Below are 18,868 nucleotides of genomic sequence, written 5' to 3'. Positions count from 1 at the left end.
GAATAAGAGAGAGAGAGCCAAGCAGGCTGAGATAAAAGGTAGGGAGGAGGGACTAGGGGGAGGGGCGATGGAGGTGGGATAGGTGGAAGGAGGTCAAGGTGAGGGTGATAGGCCGGAGTGGGGTGGGGGCGGAGAGGTCAGGAAGAGGATTGCAGGTTAGGAGGGCGGTGCTGAGTTGAGGGAACCGACTGAGACAAGGTGGGGGGAGGGGAAATGAGGAAGCTGGAGAAATCTGAATTCATACCTTGTGGTTGGAGGGTTCCCAGGCGGAAGATGAGGCGCTCCTCCTCCAGCCGTCGTGTTGTTGTGTTCTGCCGGTGGAGGAGTCCAAGGACCTGCATGTCCTCGGTGGAGTGGGAGGGGGAGTTAAAGTGTTGAGCCACGGGGTGATTGGGTTGATTGGTTCGGGCGGCCCAGAGGTGTTCTCTGAAGCGTTCCGCAAGTAAGCGGCCTGTCTCACCAATATAGAGGAGGCCACATCGGGTGCAGCGGATGCAATAGATGATGTGTGTGGAGGTACAGGTGAACTTGTGGCGGATATGGAAGGATCCCTTGGGGCCTTGGAGGGAAGTGAGTGTGGAGGTGTGGGCGCAAGTTTTACATTTCCTGCGGTTGCAGGGGAAGGTGCCGGGGGTGGAGGTTGGGTTGGTGGGGGGTGTGGATCTGACAAGGGAGTCACGAAGGGAGTGGTCCTTGCGGAACGCTGATAGGGGAGGGGAGGGAAATATATCCTTGGTGGTGGGGTCCGTTTGGAGGTGGCGGAAATGGCGGCGGATAATACGTTGTATGCGCAGGTTGGTGGGGTGGTAGGTGAGAACCAGTGGGGTTCTGTCTTGGTGGCGGTTGGAGGAGCGGGGCTCAAGGGCGGAGGAGCGGGAAGTGGAGGAGATGCGGTGGAGGGCATCGTCGATCACGTCTGGGGGGAATCTGCGGTCCTTGAAGAAGGAGGCCATCTTCAAGGACCGCAGATTCCCCCCAGACGTGATCGACGATGCCCTCCACCGCATCTCCTCCACTTCCCGCTCCTCCGCCCTTGAGCCCCGCTCCTCCAACCGCCACCAAGACAGAACCCCACTGGTTCTCACCTACCACCCCACCAACCTGCGCATACAACGTATTATCCGCCGCCATTTCCGCCACCTCCAAACGGACCCCACCACCAAGGATATATTTCCCTCCCCTCCCCTATCAGCGTTCCGCAAGGACCACTCCCTTCGTGACTCCCTTGTCAGATCCACACCCCCCACCAACCCAACCTCCACCCCCGGCACCTTCCCCTGCAACCGCAGGAAATGTAAAACTTGCGCCCACACCTCCACACTCACTTCCCTCCAAGGCCCCAAGGGATCCTTCCATATCCGCCACAAGTTCACCTGTACCTCCACACACATCATCTATTGCATCCGCTGCACCCGATGTGGCCTCCTCTATATTGGTGAGACAGGCCGCTTACTTGCGGAACGCTTCAGAGAACACCTCTGGGCCGCCCGAACCAACCAACCCAATCACCCCGTGGCTCAACACTTTAACTCCCCCTCCCACTCCACCGAGGACATGCAGGTCCTTGGACTCCTCCACCGGCAGAACACAACTACACGACGGCTGGAGGAGGAGCGCCTCATCTTCCGCCTGGGAACCCTCCAACCACAAGGTATGAATTCAGATTTCTCCAGCTTCCTCATTTCCCCTCCCCCCACCTTGTCTCAGTCGGTTCCCTCAACTCAGCACCGCCCTCCTAACCTGCAATCCTCTTCCTGACCTCTCCGCCCCCACCCCACTCCGGCCTATCACCCTCACCTTGACCTCCTTCCACCTATCCCACCTCCATCGCCCCTCCCCCTAGTCCCTCCTCCCTACCTTTTATCTCAGCCGGCTTGGCTCTCTCTCTCTTATTCCTGATGAAGGGCTTATGCTCGAAACGTCGAATTCTCTATTCCTGAGATGCTGCCTAACCTGCTGTGCTTTGACCAGCAACACATTTGCAGCTGTGATCTCCAGCATCTGCAGACCTCATTTTTTCCCGAGCCGCAACAACCAACTTGCAGCCGCGGGGTCCTAGTGCCCGTCGCTATGCACAACACACCCAACCGAGCCCACTCCTCTCTCTCTCCTCCACCTACCGTCTCAGTCCCTCGCCTCCTCTACTCCAACCTCACGACCCCCCCACCCACATTTCCACCTTCTCACGTTCTCTCTGATACCCCTCTTCACCCTCTCAGAGAACCCCCAAAAGGAGAGGGAAAGGCCATTCAGCCCCTCGAACCCCACTCAATGGACTTACATTTGCATCATTTATTTATTGTTGTAACAAAAAAAAAGTCAATTTCGGATTTATAATAAGAACTAGAAACAGGGCTGGGAAGGCCTCCAGTCCTTCTTCATTATTTGATCCAAATTTTGTAAAAAAGATATAAAATTAACAACTGATTAATTTTTTAGTGACAAGATTTAAAACTAACATCCACTGCCATTTGTGGGAGAGAGTTCCACACCTCTTCCATCCTTTGTGTGAAGATGTGCTCCCTAATATCTCTCCTGAATAGTCTGGTCCTAATTCTCAGACTATGCCTGCTTTTTATTTATGTGTTCAGTAAAGCTCCCTCTACTCTGTCCTGGGATGGATGTATTGTCCCACTCTCAAGTAGTATGTTTACACACACAAGTGGAAGGACACCACTTCGACTGGGACAACACATCCACGCTCGGACAAGCCAAACAGAGACATGCACAAGAATTCCTCAAAGAACAAAGTGAGGACTGCAGATGCTGGAGATCAGAGTTGAAAATGTGTTGCTGGAAAAGCGCAGCAGGTCAGGCAGCATCCAAGGAATAGGAAATTCGACGTTTCGGGCATAAGCCCTTCATCAGGAATGAGGAGAGTGTGTCCAGCAGGCTAAGATAAAAGGTAGGGAGGAGGGACTTGGGGGAGGGGTGATGGAGATGCGATAGGTGGAAGGAGGTCAAGGTGAGGGTGATAGGCCGGAGTGGGGTGGGGGCGGAGAGGTCAGGAAGAAAATTGCAGGTTAGGAGGGCGGTGCTGAGTTCGAGGGTTGGGACTAAGACAAGGTTGGGGGAGGGGAAATGAGGAAACTGGAGAAATCTGAGTTCATTCCTTGTGGTTGGAGGGTTCCCAGGCAGAAGATGAGGTGCTCTTCCTCCAACCGTCGTGTTGCTATGGTCTGGCGATGGAGGAGTCCAAAGACCTGCATGTCCTTGGTGGAGTGGGAGGGGGATTTGAAGAGTTGAGCCACGGGGTGGTTGGGTTGGTTGGTCCGGGTGTCCCAGAGGTGTTCTCTGAAACGTTCCGCAAGTAGGCAGCCTGTCTCCCCAATATAGAGGAGGCCACATCGGGTGCAGGGATGCAGTAAATGATGTGTGTGGAGGTGCAGGTGAATTTGTGACGGATATGGAAGGATCCCTTGGGGCCTTGCAGAGAAGTAAGGGAGGAGGTGTGGGCGCAAGTTTTGCATTTCTTGCGGTTGCAGGGGAAGGTGCCGGGAGTGGAGGTTGGGTTGGTGGGGGGTGTGGACCTGACGAGGGAGTCACGGAGGGAGGGGTCTTTTCGGAATTCCTCGAAGCATGGCATTCCAACTGGAACTCTGACAACAAGCACATTGACTTGGATCCCACTTACCACCCCATAAGAAGAAGAACCGGAAATGACATCACCACAGGAAATGACGTCACCAACCCAAGGAAACCTAAACACATTAATAAAAAGTGGGCCATACCACCAGTGCTTCATCCAGAGGCTCACTGAAGTTGTTACTGAGTATGGTGTCAAAACATCTGAAAACAAACCTTCCAACTCAGCGAGCAAACCTACATCCAGAACCTCAACCCGAGCTACAAATCTGCTCAAAACTTGCTATCCCCAAACTAATGTTAATAGCTAATCTTTATCTGCCCTGCCTTTTCCAGTTCATATCTTGAAGATCGAGAGAAAGCAGGCTTAATTTGGAATCATCTCTCCTCAATGTAACTCCTGAATAGTGGCTCAGTGATTAGAACTGCTGCCTCACAGCGCCAGGGAGCCCAGGTTCAATTCCTGCCTCGGGCAACAGTCTGCGTGGGTTTCCTCCGGGTGCTCCAGTTTCCTCCCACAGTCCAAAGATGTGCAGGTTAGGGTGAATTGGCCGTGCTAAATTGCCCTTAGTGTTAGATACATTTGTCAGGGGTGAATGTAGGGGAATGGGCCTGGGTGGGTTGCTCTTCGGTGGGTCGGTGTGGACTTGTGGGGCCGTAGGGCCTGTTTCCACATTATCGGGAATCTAATTAGTATGACGCTTTATTCTTTTACTATAAATTCTGTGTCCTATGATCCTACCCCACTAGCTACCTGACGAAGGAGCAGCGCTCTGAAAGCTTGTACTTCCAAATAAACCTGTTGGACTATAACCTGGTGTTGTGTAATTTTTAACTTAACTCCTGAAGTCCAGGTATCATTCTTGTAAACCTATGTTGTGTTCTTTCCGAGGCCAATATATCCTTCCTGAGGTCTGCTCACAGCACTTTGAGTTGGGTTGATCTGAGGTATGGAGACTTTGCCTAATCAAAAGAGGTTGAGTTGGTTGGGGCCTGTACTCATCGGTGTATCGAGGAAGGACGCTCGTGTCCTCAAGGGAGTACAGTGAAGCTTTACCAGCCTGGTACCAGGGATGGTGGGACTGTTGTATGAGGGGATTGTTTAGGTTAGGATTGTTTTCACTGGAGTTCAGATGGGTTGGGTGCGAGGGGGATGGGGAAATCTCACAGGGAGTTACAAAATTCTAACATACTGGCACTGGAACGTGTCCAGCGGAGATTCACACGGATGATCCCTGGAATGGTAGGTCTAACATATGAGGAACGGCTGAGGATCCTGGGATTGTATTCTTTGGAGTTTAGAAGATTAAGGGGAGACTTAATAGAGACGTACAAGATGATACATGGCTTGGAAAGGGTGGACGCTAGGAAATTGTTTCCATTAGGCGAGGAGACTAGGACCCGGGGACACAGCCTTAGAATTAGAGGGGGTCAATTCAGAACAGAAATGCGGAGACATTTCTTCAGCCAGAGGGTGGTGGGCCTGTGGAATTCATTGCCGCAGAGTGCAGTGGAGGCCGGGACGCTAAATGTCTTCAAGGCAGAAATTGATAGATTCTTGTTGTCTTGAGGAATTAAGGGCTACGGGGAGAACGCTGGTAAGTGGAGTTGAAATGCCCATCAGCCATGATTGAATGGCGTGTTAAGACGGTTCTACCGTCCCCGTGTTCGTTTCGGAGGAATGAGACACCGGGTCAGATTCTAAGAAACAGACTGCTTTATTCGAGAGAGAATCGGGTTACAGCAAGATATCTGTCTGGCTGGAGAAGGCGTTCTGACCCCTTTGTTCTAAGATGTTTATTCTTATACCCCCCTTATTCCTGCACCGTTCCCTTATTTGGTAATGGTCAGTTCTACAGTTTGTCATTGGCCCCAGTCTCTTATCAGTGTTTGAGCATGCCTTATTTGGCTATCAGTTAGCTCAACTTGTTATGTACCAGATGGCCCCCTTTGTTCTGTTTTTCCAAGTTTTACTGCTCTTTCAGTACTTTTCCACTGGTTCAGTTATCTCCCTCAGACCTCGTGTCTGTTTCCCCCTCTGGGGCCTCCTGGCCACCTCAGCCTGAGAGCTATTTCTATCTAACATTTTAGTGTTACATCCATCTCACATTTGCCTGAGTGTTAATCCTACCTAACATTTCCCCTCTTGGCCTCAGAGAGGCCACAAATACAGCAAACGCGCGCAGCAGTCAGGGCCTGGCGGGTCGGTGAGTGCCCCTCCATCACTCATTTGCAAGACCGACCACTTGGTGTTAGCCGGCTTGTCTGACTCTATGGAGACACAGTTGTAAGGGAAAGGAATCCCTAAGCAGCATACAAGTACACAAAGCATTCCGCGCCGCAAAATCCCTACTCTATGCGCCTCTCCAGCTCGCATACAACCGTTAAGGCGCGAGAAGCAGTGAAATAATACATAACAGACATAAGCACTCAAAAGTCGTAGCGTCTACAAAAAGCTATCTCAAAACCAACAAAACGATTACTGAGTATGATAACAAAAGCGAAGAGAACCAGAGGAAAACACAAAGTGGATGAGTTAGGACGCCTGCAGAATGAAGGTCTGCTGTCCAAAGAACACCCAATTGTACAACCTCCCAGTAAAATCGGTCGTATTATACCATGACATCAAACTACTGACATAGTGTCAAATCTTTTTTGTAATAGGATTCAATGAGCTCTCCTTCCTTCCCAAAGGTTTGTTGTTAAGTCGGTTCTGGAAGATGCCACAAAACTGGCATTTTCCTTTGTCAAAAATACAGTGAATACAATGTCAAACTGCTGGGTCCACGATTTTCCTTATATCAAGCTGCTTTGCAAGCCTGAAACTTGACCAAATTCCCGACACGGATATAAAAGCCAGGCATCTGTTAAAACCACATGACCACAGGCCACTATTCTGAAGGTCAATGCACGACTGTGCCTGTCTTAGGTTGTCCCTCGCTCGAGGAATCTTACCCGTCATTGGCTAACCAGTCACCTTCACTTGACCAATAAAAACCCACATCCATTTTACAGCTGTCAAGTACGGACACGGGCAGTGGTAACTGGCTTATCATTGTGAACAGTGGCCATCGAGACAAATCGAAGCCATTTAGGAATACCAGATGATGGCTAGGAATCTCTTGAGTGAACAATAGTCTCTTGAGTCTCGAGGCATATAGCACTTCACTATCTCTAACTGCAGCATAAAAACACAAATTTACCTGTTGTCAATTTGAATGGGAAAGAAAAAAAAAATACACAACTAGGGGGTCTCTGCACCTCAGCCCTCACATTCTGAGGCCCTAATATGGGAAGGATTAGAAATGAGAGATACAGTTATAAAGTAAAATCATAAGTTGTCCCGCGCTTCTCTCTCAGGCATATCTCCTCCATTCCCTCTGATACTGATCCCGTAATCTTTCCATGGGGTGCCCCCATCACAGGCTCCTCCAGCACCGCTGCCCGGTATGCGGGTGGGGGGTTATCCTTTCCCGTCAGGGCATGGTCGATCGTTCGCGTCACAAGCGTCCTGATACATGGTATACAACAACAACCACAGGTAATAAAGATAGCAACAGAGATGCATAAACCAAGGGCCAGCTGTCCCAGCACAGTTCCCCATCTACCGAATGTGCTATTCAGCCAATCTATGACTCGGTTTTTTAACCCCTGACTGCTCAGAAATGATGCCAGTTGTTGTTCCCCTCCCTGTCGTTATCAAAATCATAAGCGGAATGGCTCTTTCTTCCCTTTTTAGATCAGGACACTCCCGCCCAAAATGCCCTATCCTTCCACAATAGTGGCATCCTGCCTGTGGAGACCTTCGTCTCTGCCCCTGTCACTCAAACTCTCTATCAAATGCTCCTCCATGTCTCTCCCTACTCCCTTTCTTCTCTGCCCTACATGCTATCACTCGCTGCTCCGGTTGCTCACTTTTGGCTGCATTCTTCTCCTAATTACCTCATCAACCGCAGCTACCATCATTTACGCGTACTGCTCCTGTCACTCGTCCTCTCTCTTTACAAACACTTTCTGTGCCCCTCCTAACAATTCATTTAATGGATTTATCCCACTCCACCCTTCTATCTTCCGTATCTTTCCCTATCCAGCATCCCCATATAAGTCTCCTTTCTCCCACAGTAAATAGTATATTCAAAATAGACATTAACTCAGCCCACAAATACAGATTGGGCCTCAAAAATAAATTAACTTGTTCTGACAATCCCATCGGATTCTCAACCAGGACCGTCATTTCCTTTTAAATGTTCCGACCTCCCCATTGGTGAGGGGGTCACACACAAACCCAATCTCCTTGTCCCCTATCAGCACTTCCCGAAGGGGACAAGTCGTTATGTTCTTCCCTGTTTCTTTCTTTTAAGAAATTTCCCAATGTTCCTATCTTCCCATATGCTCAAACACCAATTTATCAATTCATGCTTGACTAACTTTAAGGCCTGTTCCTAACTTGTAAACATATTTATATATTTACGTCCATTTATTCAGTGTTTAATATTTAAAATGTAAAATGCATACAGTTCCCAATTTTGAAATCCACTGTAATCGTCCAGATTTAGTACCCTAATTTAGATCCAAAATTAGTTTTCTTATGTACTCCTGACCAATCATTTCTCAATTACAATACTTTAGGTCGTAAAAATAATCAGAGCTGTCTTACAACAATTTGTCAATTCAAGTTAAAAACTTCTAACGCATGCACAATGGTCGAATCCAAGGTCACAGATAATAACCATGGAAACTTTCGTTTTTTACAACTACCCACTGTCGAACGAAACTTCGACTGTCCTTCATAAATTGCTTTTATGAAATAAAAGAGGTTAGTAAGAAAAGTAGTTAGGGAGTCATGACTCATAAAAGAACAGGAGTTATTAGCCTTAAAAAATCATGTTAAGCTCACATAAAAAGAAATCACTTTAAACAGCAGTCCTGGAACTCAGGCTCTAGAAACAAAACCAAGAAAATAATCACCAAACAAACAGATGCATCTGAATCAGTTCACGAAGGGTTAAAGTCTTTGCAGGCTGTACTCCCGAAATGTTTACTTCAAACGTGCTGCCCTACTCTCTCTATCTATCTCTCTCACAGACACGGTCTGCTAGTGCTCAGCAGCATTCGCATTCTCTCTCTCCTTGGGATATGACACACAGTTCTTAATTCCACAGACCCACTCAGAATTTTTTTTTATATCAGTTATAACAATATCAGTTACCGACTAGTCTGTTCTATCTCCACTGAATCTCAATAAAATCTCCAACCTGAAAAAAATCATGTTAAGCATTCATAAAAAATCACATTCAAAAGCACTCCAGGGACTCAAGTTCTAGGTGATAACGCTCAAACATTCATTCACTAACAAGCAGATGAATTTAAGCCAGAACACAAAGTGTTAAACTGCCTGTTAGTTGAGCAGCCTTTTGCAAGTCTCTCTCTCTCTCTCTCTCTCTCTCTCTGGGCAACAATACAGACATTTTCACAGACTTCCACACATAGAAACTCTTTTTTTCTCACACAGACTTTTACAAACACAGAAATACTTACACACACACACACACACACACAGAGATTTTTACACACTCAGAGACTCTATCTTTCTCATAAACAGACTCCCTCTCACACACACACAGTCGCTCTGTCCGGAACTCTGTGTCTGTCTCTGTCCCCTCGTACCGTTGCGTCCGTTATTATGTCAGCGCAGTGGAAGCTTCCCAGTCCCCAAGTCCGTCAGCGCGTGGGTTTATACTCCCGTAACCCCAGTACCCGCGTCTTACACTATCCCCCGATCAAACTCCCGTTCCGGGAGCCGTGCGGTCCGTAAGACACAATCGCCTCGCCCCCTACCTCCAGGAGTTTGAAATTGCAGAGCTGTTCCCACGCACACCTGGAGAAATCACCGACTCACCACCAGGAGAGAAAGTGAATGAAAAAAATAGTACTCACCGATTCCAGGACTTTCAATCTGCAGTGATGTTCCAACGCACACCTAGACGGTTCACTTGTCTAACAATAGGAGGCTATAAACATATGCCTCACCGTCTCCAGGAATTTAAAATTGCAGGGCTGTTTTAACGCACACCTAGAGGATTCACTTTTATAAACATAAGAGATCAAAAATAAATAACTCACCGTCCCCAGGACTTTTGAAATTGCAGGGATCTTCCAACGCACACCTGGGGAACTCACTCTTCTCACTATAGAAACAACAAATAAAAAGAACTCACCGTGTCCAATACCTCCGGCTTTTCCGGGACGACCAACACACCTAAAGGACTCATACTTAGAACAAGTGATTCTCTGTCGTCTACTCACGTCTGCAATTTAGGTTGGCAAAGGTATTCAAGACGTCGGAACAACTACTAATTTAGAGTGGTCAATGTCTACTGGAGACCTTTATACAAAAGGCATCCCCGTACCCAGTTCAGAATGGCCGGCCGCCCGGCGGCTCTCAACCCCTGCCAACAAGCGTGTCTCCGTTCCCTCCGCACGTCAGGGGTCACCATCTGTTAAGACGGTTCTACCGTCCCCGTGTTCGTTTCGGAGGAATGAGACACCGGGTCAGATTCTAAGAAACAGACTGCTTTATTCGAGAGAGAATCGGGTTACAGCAAGACATCTGTCTGACTGGAGAAGGCGTTCTGACCCCTTTGTTCTAAGATGTTTATTCTTACACCCCCCCTTATTCCTGCACCGTTCCCTTATGTGGTAATGGTCGGTTCTACAGTTTGTCATTGGCCCCAGTCTCTTATCAGTGTTTGACCATGCCTTATTTGGCTATCAGTTAGCTCAACTTGTTATGTACCAGATGGCCCCCTTTGTTCTGTTTTTCCAAGTTTTACTGCTCTTTCAGTACTTTTCCACTGGTTCAGTTATCTCCCTCAGACCTCGTGTCTGTTTCCCCCTCTGGGGCCTCCTGGCCACATCAGCCTGAGAGCTATTTCTATCTAACATTTTAGTGTTACATCCATCTCACATTTGCCCGAGTGTTAATCCTACCTAACAGGTGGAATGGACTCGATGGGCCAAATGGCCTTACTTCCACTCCTATGTCTTATGGTCTTAACAGGACTAGACAGGATGTTCCCCATGGTGGGCGCTTCCGAGAACCAGGACTCACAGTCTGAGGATTTGGGGAGGACCATTTAGGATGGAGATGGGGAAACCTTTCTACCCAAAGACTGGTTGAATTCGTTACCAGAGGGATTAGCTGATGCCAAAACATTGAATGTAGTCAAGGGGCGGCGAGATACAGCGCTTGGGCCAAATGGGATCAAGGGTTAGGGGGAGAAAGTAGGATCAGGTTATTGGGTTAGACAGGATCAGAGTGGTGCTGGAAATGCACAGCAGGTCAGGCAGCGACTGAGGAGCAGGAAAATCAATGTTTCGGGCCAGAGCCCTTCATCAGAGTTAGATAGACTGTGAGGAAAGGCCTCCTCCTGCTCCTACCTTCTATGTCTCTGTGAATCAGAAGTGTCCTTATTGGAACATACAAGATTCTTTAGGGGTGGTGGGGTGGGGTGGGGTGGGGGGGGAATTGACAGGGTGAGATGTGGAGTGGTTGTTTCCCCTTGTGTGCGAGAGTTTAAGCCCAGGGGACACCATGTCAGAATGAAGGCGGGCCTAGAGATGTGTTTAAATCTCTTCTCTCTCGAGGGGGGGGAGTGAATCTGTTGAGTTATTGATCGTAGAGGGTTTGCAAGGCAAGGTCATTCAATACACACAAGGCTGAGAGGAGGAGATTTATAATCTGGAAGTGAGTCAGGGATTGTGGGAAAGAGATAGGAAAGGAGTTGTGGATGATTAGATGAGCTGTGGTCTCATGAATGCTGGAGCAATCAATGGACTCATTCTGCCCCAATATCTGATGATCCCATGGCCCCTTCCTTCACCCCTGCAAACTTTCTAGTGAGTTGCATCTGACAGAATATAGCCGTCAACTTGCAAAATAGGAATATCACAAATATCAGACAACAGGAAGTGTTCACTCAAACACAGGAAGCAACTCTTGAAGAAGTAATAAGTTTAATCTCAATCAAAATTACAGTGCGCAGGACAATTGATCCAACACTAAGGGGTCAGTAACACCGATGAACAGGTTATAGTGGATGTAAAAGATGGAGAGGACGCTTGAATTAGTCAGTGAAAAGATTCTCTGTGATGGCGAGGTGGCAGCAAATCACATGATCATCGTCCTGTAGCATCACATGCTGGAGGGAGGCTATGATTGCAGCGTGACTGGTTTACATAGGGATTCCCCATTCTTCATGGCCAGGCTGGGATTTCTCTTGCTAACAGGGAATTCTCGGTGTTCTCCCTGTTTATGGAGAGGGAGAGGCTGGGGCATTCTGCCCCTTTCCTCCTGCTAGCTTTTCCAGCTGTTCCTGCCCCAACCTGAAGAGATGCCAGCCTTCCGACTTGGTCAGGTCCACGGCCCCCTTCGCCTGGTAGAAGTCAATGCTTGGAAAGTTGGTGTTCAGGACGACAAAGTTCAACAGGGAGCATTTGTTCTGCAACGCGATCTGCGAGAATGCACACAATTCACCCGGGTAAGTGTGGGACATGTCCAGTAGATCAGTCGAACCATCATGATCACAACAGTAAAGCTCCCTTTACATCAAACCACCAAACACTCCCAGGACAGGGTCAGCACAGGGTTAGATACAGAGTAAAGCTCCCTCTACACTGTCCCCCCATCAAACACTCCCAGGACAGGGACAGCACGGGGTTAGATACAGAGTGAACCTCCCTCTACACTGTCCCCCCCCATCAAACACTCCCAGGACAGGGACAGCATGGAGTTAGATACAGAGTGAAGCTCTCTCTACACTGTCCCCCCCCCCATCAAACACTCCCAGGACAGGGACAGCACGGGGTTAGATACAGGGTGAACCTCCCTCTACACTGTCCCCCCCCATCAAACACTCCCAGGACAGGGACAGCATGGAGTTAGATACAGAGTGAAGCTCTCTCTACACTGTCCCCCCCCCATCAAACACTCCCAGGATAGGGACAGCACGGGGTTAGATACAGAGTGAAGCTCCCTCTACACTGTCCCCCATCAAACACTCCCAGGACAGGGACAGCACGGGGTTAGATACAGAGTAAACCTCCCTCTACACTGTCCCCCCATCAAACACTCCCAGGACAGGGTCAGCACAGGGTTAGATACAGAGTAAAGCTCCCTCTACACTATCTCCCATCAAATACTACCAGGACAGGAACAGCACGAGGTTAGACACAGAGTAAAGCTCCCTCTACACTGTCCCCCCATCAAACACTCCCAGGACAGGGTCAGCACGGGGTTATATACAGAGTAAAGCTGCCTCTACACTGTACCCCTTCAGCGATCTATGGACAAATACTCCCCCCTCCAAAATCCCTCTGTCCCTGTGAATGTCCTCCCTTCCCTCCAAAAACTTGAAAGGGTTCAGAAAAGATTTCCAAAGATGTTGCCAGGTTTGGAAGGTTTGAGCTACAGGGAGAGGCTGGATCGGCTGACTCTGTTTTCCCTGGAGCGTCAGAGGCTGAGGGGTGACCTTATGGAGGTTTATAAAATCATGAGGGACATGGATAGGGTAAATAGACAAGGTCTTTCCCCTGGAGTGGGGGGAGTCCGGAACTAAAGGAACGTAGGTTTCAGGTGACAGGGGAAAGATTTTAAAAAGATCTTGAAGGATCTTTGATTCAGAGGGTGGTGCGTGTATGGAATGAGCTGCCAGAGGAAGTGGTGGAGGCTGGTACAACATTTAAATGGCATCTGGATGGGTATAGGAAGGGTTTTGAGGGATATTGGCCAAATGCTGGCAGGTGGGACTAGATTTTTATGGAATATCTGGTCAGCATGGACGGCTTGGACCGAAGGGTCTGTTTCCGTGCTGTACATCTCTCTGAGTACTCTTTTATACTGTTTCTGCTTCCATAATGTTACCACCTCACAGTTCATCAGGGTCAAATGCTAGCTCCACTGACCCGGCCATCTGACCAATCTATTGTTCGTCTCCTGTAACCTAATGCCTTCCTCACGCCTAGACAATCTTTGTATTATTTGCAAACTTACTTATCGCTCCCTCTCCCACACTCTCGCCTCGATCCTTTATGTATAATGCAAACAATAATGGACCCAGCACTGATCCCTGTGGCACACCAATGGACACGGGGGGCGTGAGGGGGGGTCTAGTAATACAAACAGCCTTCTACGGCCAGCCTCGGGCTCTTGGTAGCGGGTTTTGAGAAGGTTTGCAGTTCGGGTTGAGGTTCTGGATATAAGTTTGCTCGCAGAGCTGCAAGGTTCATTTTCAAATGTTTCATCACCATACTAGGTAACATCATCAGTGAGTCTCTGGTGAAGCACTGGTGCTAGTGACCCGCTTTCTATTTGTGTGTTTAGGTTTCCTTGGGTTGGTGATGTCATTTCCTGTACCCCCTCCCGACATCACCATACTAAGTGACATCATCAGTGAGCCTCTGGTGAAGCACTGGTGTTAGTGACCCACTTTCTATTTGTTTGTTTAGGTTTCCTTGGGTTGGTGATGTCATTTCCTATGGTGATGTCATTTCCTGTTTCCCCCCAACATCACCATACCAGGTGACATCATCATTGAGCCTCTGGTGAAGCACTGGTGTTAGTGACCCGCTTTCTATTTATATGTCTAGATTTCCTTGGGTTATTGATGTCATTTCTGGTGGTGGTGTCATTTCTTGTTTTTTTTCCCCTGACATCACACAGGAAATGAAATCATCACTCCAAGACAACCCAAACACATAAACAGAAAGTGGGTCACGAACACCAGCGGTTCACCGGAGGCTCATTGATGATGTCACATAAATTGGTGATGAAACGTCTGAAAACGAATCTTCCAGCTCTGTGCTCATCACGGAGCCAAATCTGGATCAGTCTTGCCAAGTTACCCTGGACCCTCTTTAGCTTTGACCTTCTTTATCTGTCTCCCACATACAACCTTACCAAAGGCTTTGATGTATTAAATATATCAACCCTCATCTACGCAGTTGGTCACCTCCTCGAAAAGTTCAAGCAAATTGTTAGGCATGACCTCCCTCAGGCAAACCCTCATCTCTCCAAGTGGAGACTAATTCCCTCCTTTAGGATTTTCTCCAATAGTTTCCCTACTGTTGATGATTAGATTAGATTACTTACTGTGTGGAAACAGGCCCTTCGGCCCAACAAGTCCACACCGACCCGCCGAAGTGCAACCCACCATACCCCTACCCCTTTACCTGAAATAAAAGGGCAATTTAGCATGGTCAATTCACCTGACCTGCACATCGTTGGAGGGTGGGAGGAAACCGGAGCACCCGGAGGAAACCCACACAGACACGGGGAGAACGTGCAAACTCCACACAGACAGTCGCCTGAGTCGGGAATTGAACCCGGGTCTCTGGCGCTGTGAGGCAGCCGTGCTAACCACTGTGCCACCGTGCCGCCCAGGATGTGAGACTCACTGGCCTGATCCAAGAAGGAGGGAGATAATTCTCCAAACGGGTGCAGTTTAGGAAAAAAAGTTGAGATGCAGCAAGACCTGGGTGTCATGGCGGAACAGTTGCTGAAGGTTGGCATGCAGGTGTAGCGGGCAGAGAGGAAAGCGCATGGCATGCAGGCCTTCATAGCAAGAGGGTTTGCGCATCGGAGTAGGGATGTCTTGCTGCAGTTATACAGGGCCTAGGTGAGGCCACACCTTGAGTACTATGTGCAGTTTTGGTCTCCTAGTCTGAGGAAGGACATGCTTACAATTGAGGGAGATAGTGAGGACCATAGATGCTGGACATCACAGAATACTAGACTATCTACCCACTAAATATAGTGACATCCCATAAACACACCCATGGCAGAGGCAAATTCAGTGCAATAGATTATCTCCATTAGACATTGGAGCAGAAATTAGGCTGTCCAGTCTACTGTGCCATTCACACATGGCTGATAGGTTTTTCAACCCCATTATCCCATTTCTCCCTGTAACCTTTGATCCCTTTGGCAATCTCCATTTTAAATACACTCCCACAGATTCACCACTCTCTGGCTAAAGACGTTTCTCCTTATCTCACAGGCAATTCTAGCAGCAGGAAGAGAACCCTCAGCTTTCAGCTGGAACAGGGAGAGGGGGAAAACAGTTCCCAAAACCACCTTCAAGACCCCAGCAACTGCTCCTGAAAGACTTAAACTGGCCCTGGGGGAAGCTTGACCCCACCCGTTCAGGCTGCTTCTATTGTCCTGACTGTGGAACGAATCCTGAGCTGTGGATTGGCTCTGAGCAGACTGCTCGGCACCTCTGGCTCAACTCTCCTTCATGAAAAACAAAACTCGGACAAAACGCACCTCTTAATGCCACAGTGTCGTCCCACAGAAGTGAGGCTCTGTTTTATCACCTCAGCCATGTCCTCTGGCTCCAAACCCAGATTGTCCCCTGTGGACCCGACCCCCCTCTCCCTGGTTATCCTCTTCCCCTTTCCCATTCTTGTCTTATCCCTCCCTAATCTTATCTGCCTCGGATCTTCTTATGCTCCCTCTTCATCCTCCTAATGACTTCCTTTCGCTCTCTCTCTGCCCTTTTTATGCTCATCTCAGGTTTCTTGTTGATCGCCTCCCGCTGTACCAGCTCAAAATCTCTCTCCTTCAGGAGACGGTTTTCGTTTTACCTCAGCCACTTTGCGCAGTAACGCACTCCCGATTCCTTTCCCTGAAATAAAAGAAATCTGGTGAGATCCGCTCTGAATTCCAGGGGGTAGGGCTGCTGGTGGAGGTGACTCAGTGCCTCTGTCTGTGGAGAGCTGACTGTACATATATTGAGACCCGTGTTACTCTCGATTAAGCGTGGCTGGGGAGGGGGGTAGGGGTGGGAGTGGGGGTGGTGGGGGAATATTCAGGCACAAAGAGCTCTCGGGGCTTTGACGTTCTAAGGAGATAAGCCATCCCGGGACTCACGCAGGAATGTGACAGAGGGAAATGTGACCCCCCACCAGCCTAGAAAATTAGGACGAACAGGGACACAAAACACCTGGGGACAAAGGTGTTGGTTTTGATGTACGTCTTGTATGAGAGAGTGAGAGAAGTGGGGGGGAAGGGGGGGGAAGAGAGAGAGAGAGAGAGAGAGAGAGACACACACAGCGAGAGTGACCGAGAGAGACAGAGAAAGACAGGGAGAGAGAGAGAGAGACAGAGAGAGAGAGAGAGAGGGGGAGAGAGAGACACACACGCACACACAGCGAGACACAGAGAGAGAGAAACACAGAGAGACACAGAGAGAGAGGGATGGGGGGAGAGAGAGAGAGAGGGAGAGAGGGGGAGAGAGAGAGAGAGAGACACACACAGTGAGAGTGACTGAGAGAGAGAGACAGAGAGGGAGAGAGGGACAGACAGACAGACAGACATACACACAACGAGAGTGACCGAGAGAGACAGACAAAGAGAGACAGAGAGAGAGAGAGACAGAGGGAGAACGGGTGTAAGGGCCAGAGGAGGTGACAGAGACAGGGAGGAGTTGTAGGGGCTGGAGGAGGTGACAGAGATAGGGAGGGGGTGTAGGAGCTGGAGGAGGAGACAGAGATAGGGAGGGGGTGTTGGGGGCTGGAGAGGGTGACAGTGATAGGGAGGGGGTGTAGGGGCTGGAGGAGGTGACAGAGATAGAGAGGTGGTGTAGGGGCTTGAGGGGGTGACAGAGATAGGGAGGGGGTGTAGGGGCTAGTGGGGGTGACAGAGATATGGAGGCGGTATAGGGGCCTGGAGGGGGTGACAGAGATAGGAGAGCGTGTAGAGGCTGGAGGAGGTGACAGTGATAGGGAGGGGGTGTTGGGGCTGGTGGGGGTGACAGAGATAAGGAGGGGGTATAGGGGACTGGTGGGGGTGACAGAGATAGGGAGGGGGTGTAGGGGCTGGAGGGGGTGATGGTGATAGGGAGGGGGTGTTGGGGGCTGGTGGGGGTGATGATGTTAGGGATGGGGTGTAGGGTGGGGGTGACGGTGATCGATCCACAACTGGGCAGAACTGGGCGAGATGGCGTCCCCTCACCTCGAAGCTCTTCCATCACGTAGAGATCTTCTAAATACACCGTCCTGCCCTTCCAGCCCACGTAGCTGAAGAAATACAATGCGTAGCCCACCACTGTGTGTCCTGGAAGCAGAGAAAGCAAGTGCAAATGAATGAGAGAGATAGATAAATAGAAAGAGAGAGAGACAGAGACAGAGTGATTGAGAGAGAAACAGAGGCAGAGACACAGAGAGAGAGAGAGACAGACAGAGAGACAGAGTGAGAGAGAGAGAGAGAGAGAGAGACAAAGAGAGAGACACAGAGTGAGAGACAGAGAGACAGAGTGAGACAAGAAACAGAAAGAAAGACAGAGAGACAGAAAGAGAGACAGAGCAAGAGAGAGAGATAGTGAAATAGAGAGAGACAGACAGATAGACAGAGACAGAGAGACAGAGAGAGAGAGAGAGAGAGACAGAGACAGAGACAGAGACAAAGAGAGAGACACAGAGTGAGAGACTGAGACAGAGAGACATGAGACAGGAAGAAAGACAGAGAGATAGACAGAAAGAGAGAGAGACAGAGTGAGAGAGAGAGAGAGAGAGAGAGAGAGATAGTGAAATAGAGAGAGACAGATAGAGATAACAGAGACAGAGAGAGACAGAGTCAGAGAGGCAGGGAGAGACAAGAGAGACAGAGAGACAGAAAGAGAGAGAGTGAGAGAGACAAGAGACAGAGACAGAGAGAGAGAGAGAGAGAAAGGGAGACAGAGAGACAAAGAGAGATCCCCCCTCCCCAATTGAAAACTCACAACAGCCCAGCCAGAAATACATCTTGCCCCTCGGGAGATTCATAAAAGATGCATCAGCTTTTTCTCCTGATGTCACTGGAATTTCCACCCAATCCTGTCATAGCCCTCGACGTAGCCCTTGTCGTTCAGCCCTCTGTAGGATTCTGACCCATGATACCATCTGCTCCTGTTCTTGTAGATAGATGGCTGTGGTTGTTGGAGGTCAGTCATCTCAGCTCTAAGACGTCCCTGCAGGTGTCCCTCAGGGGAGTGTCCCTAGACCCCACCATCTTCAGCTGCTCCATCAATGACCTTCCCTCTATTAGAGGTCAGGATGTTCACCAATGTTCAGCACCATTCACTGCTCCTCAGATACCGAAGCAATCCATGTTCAAAGATAAGACAACTGAGGCAATGTCCATACTTGGGCTGACAAGTGGGAAGTAATATTCCACCACATAAATACCAGGCAAAGATGATCTCCAACAAGACAGAGTCTATCCATCTCCCCATTGACAGTCAAT

General features: G+C 49.1%; 2 protein-coding genes across 5 annotated transcripts in view; both read right to left on the bottom strand.

The window, feature by feature from the left end:
* LOC132805454 (diamine acetyltransferase 1-like) overlaps nt 1-10,575 on the bottom strand; it is a 37,229-nt gene extending 26,654 nt beyond the window's left edge. For 2 of the 3 annotated variants that reach the window (XM_060820532.1, XM_060820533.1), the window contains exon 1: nt 9,804-10,575. In XM_060820532.1, the coding sequence (XP_060676515.1) occupies nt 9,804-9,857 (54 nt within the window). In that variant the 5' untranslated portion in view covers nt 9,858-10,575. Of the gene's footprint in view, nt 1-5,284; nt 9,671-9,803 lie in introns of those variants that run through there. The other variant, XR_009640916.1, reaches the window with a different exon arrangement.
* A 1,009-nt stretch (nt 10,576-11,584) lies between these two features.
* Nucleotides 11,585-18,868, bottom strand: part of LOC132805476 (diamine acetyltransferase 1-like) — an 11,015-nt gene continuing 3,731 nt past the window's right edge. For both annotated transcript variants that reach the window (XM_060820571.1, XM_060820572.1), the window contains 3 exons: nt 17,600-17,701; nt 16,231-16,271; nt 11,585-12,098 (listed from right to left, as the gene is read on the bottom strand). In XM_060820571.1, coding sequence (XP_060676554.1) covers nt 11,898-12,098; nt 16,231-16,271; nt 17,600-17,701 — 344 coding nt within the window. In that variant the 3' untranslated portion in view covers nt 11,585-11,897. The remainder of the gene's footprint in view (nt 12,099-16,230; nt 16,272-17,599; nt 17,702-18,868) is intronic.

This window comes from Hemiscyllium ocellatum, chromosome 50 (genome assembly GCF_020745735.1).
Source record: "Hemiscyllium ocellatum isolate sHemOce1 chromosome 50, sHemOce1.pat.X.cur, whole genome shotgun sequence".
Lineage (NCBI taxonomy): Eukaryota > Metazoa > Chordata > Chondrichthyes > Orectolobiformes > Hemiscylliidae > Hemiscyllium > Hemiscyllium ocellatum.
Note: the sequence above shows the minus strand (reverse complement) of the source record. Positions and strands in the feature narration are given on the sequence as shown.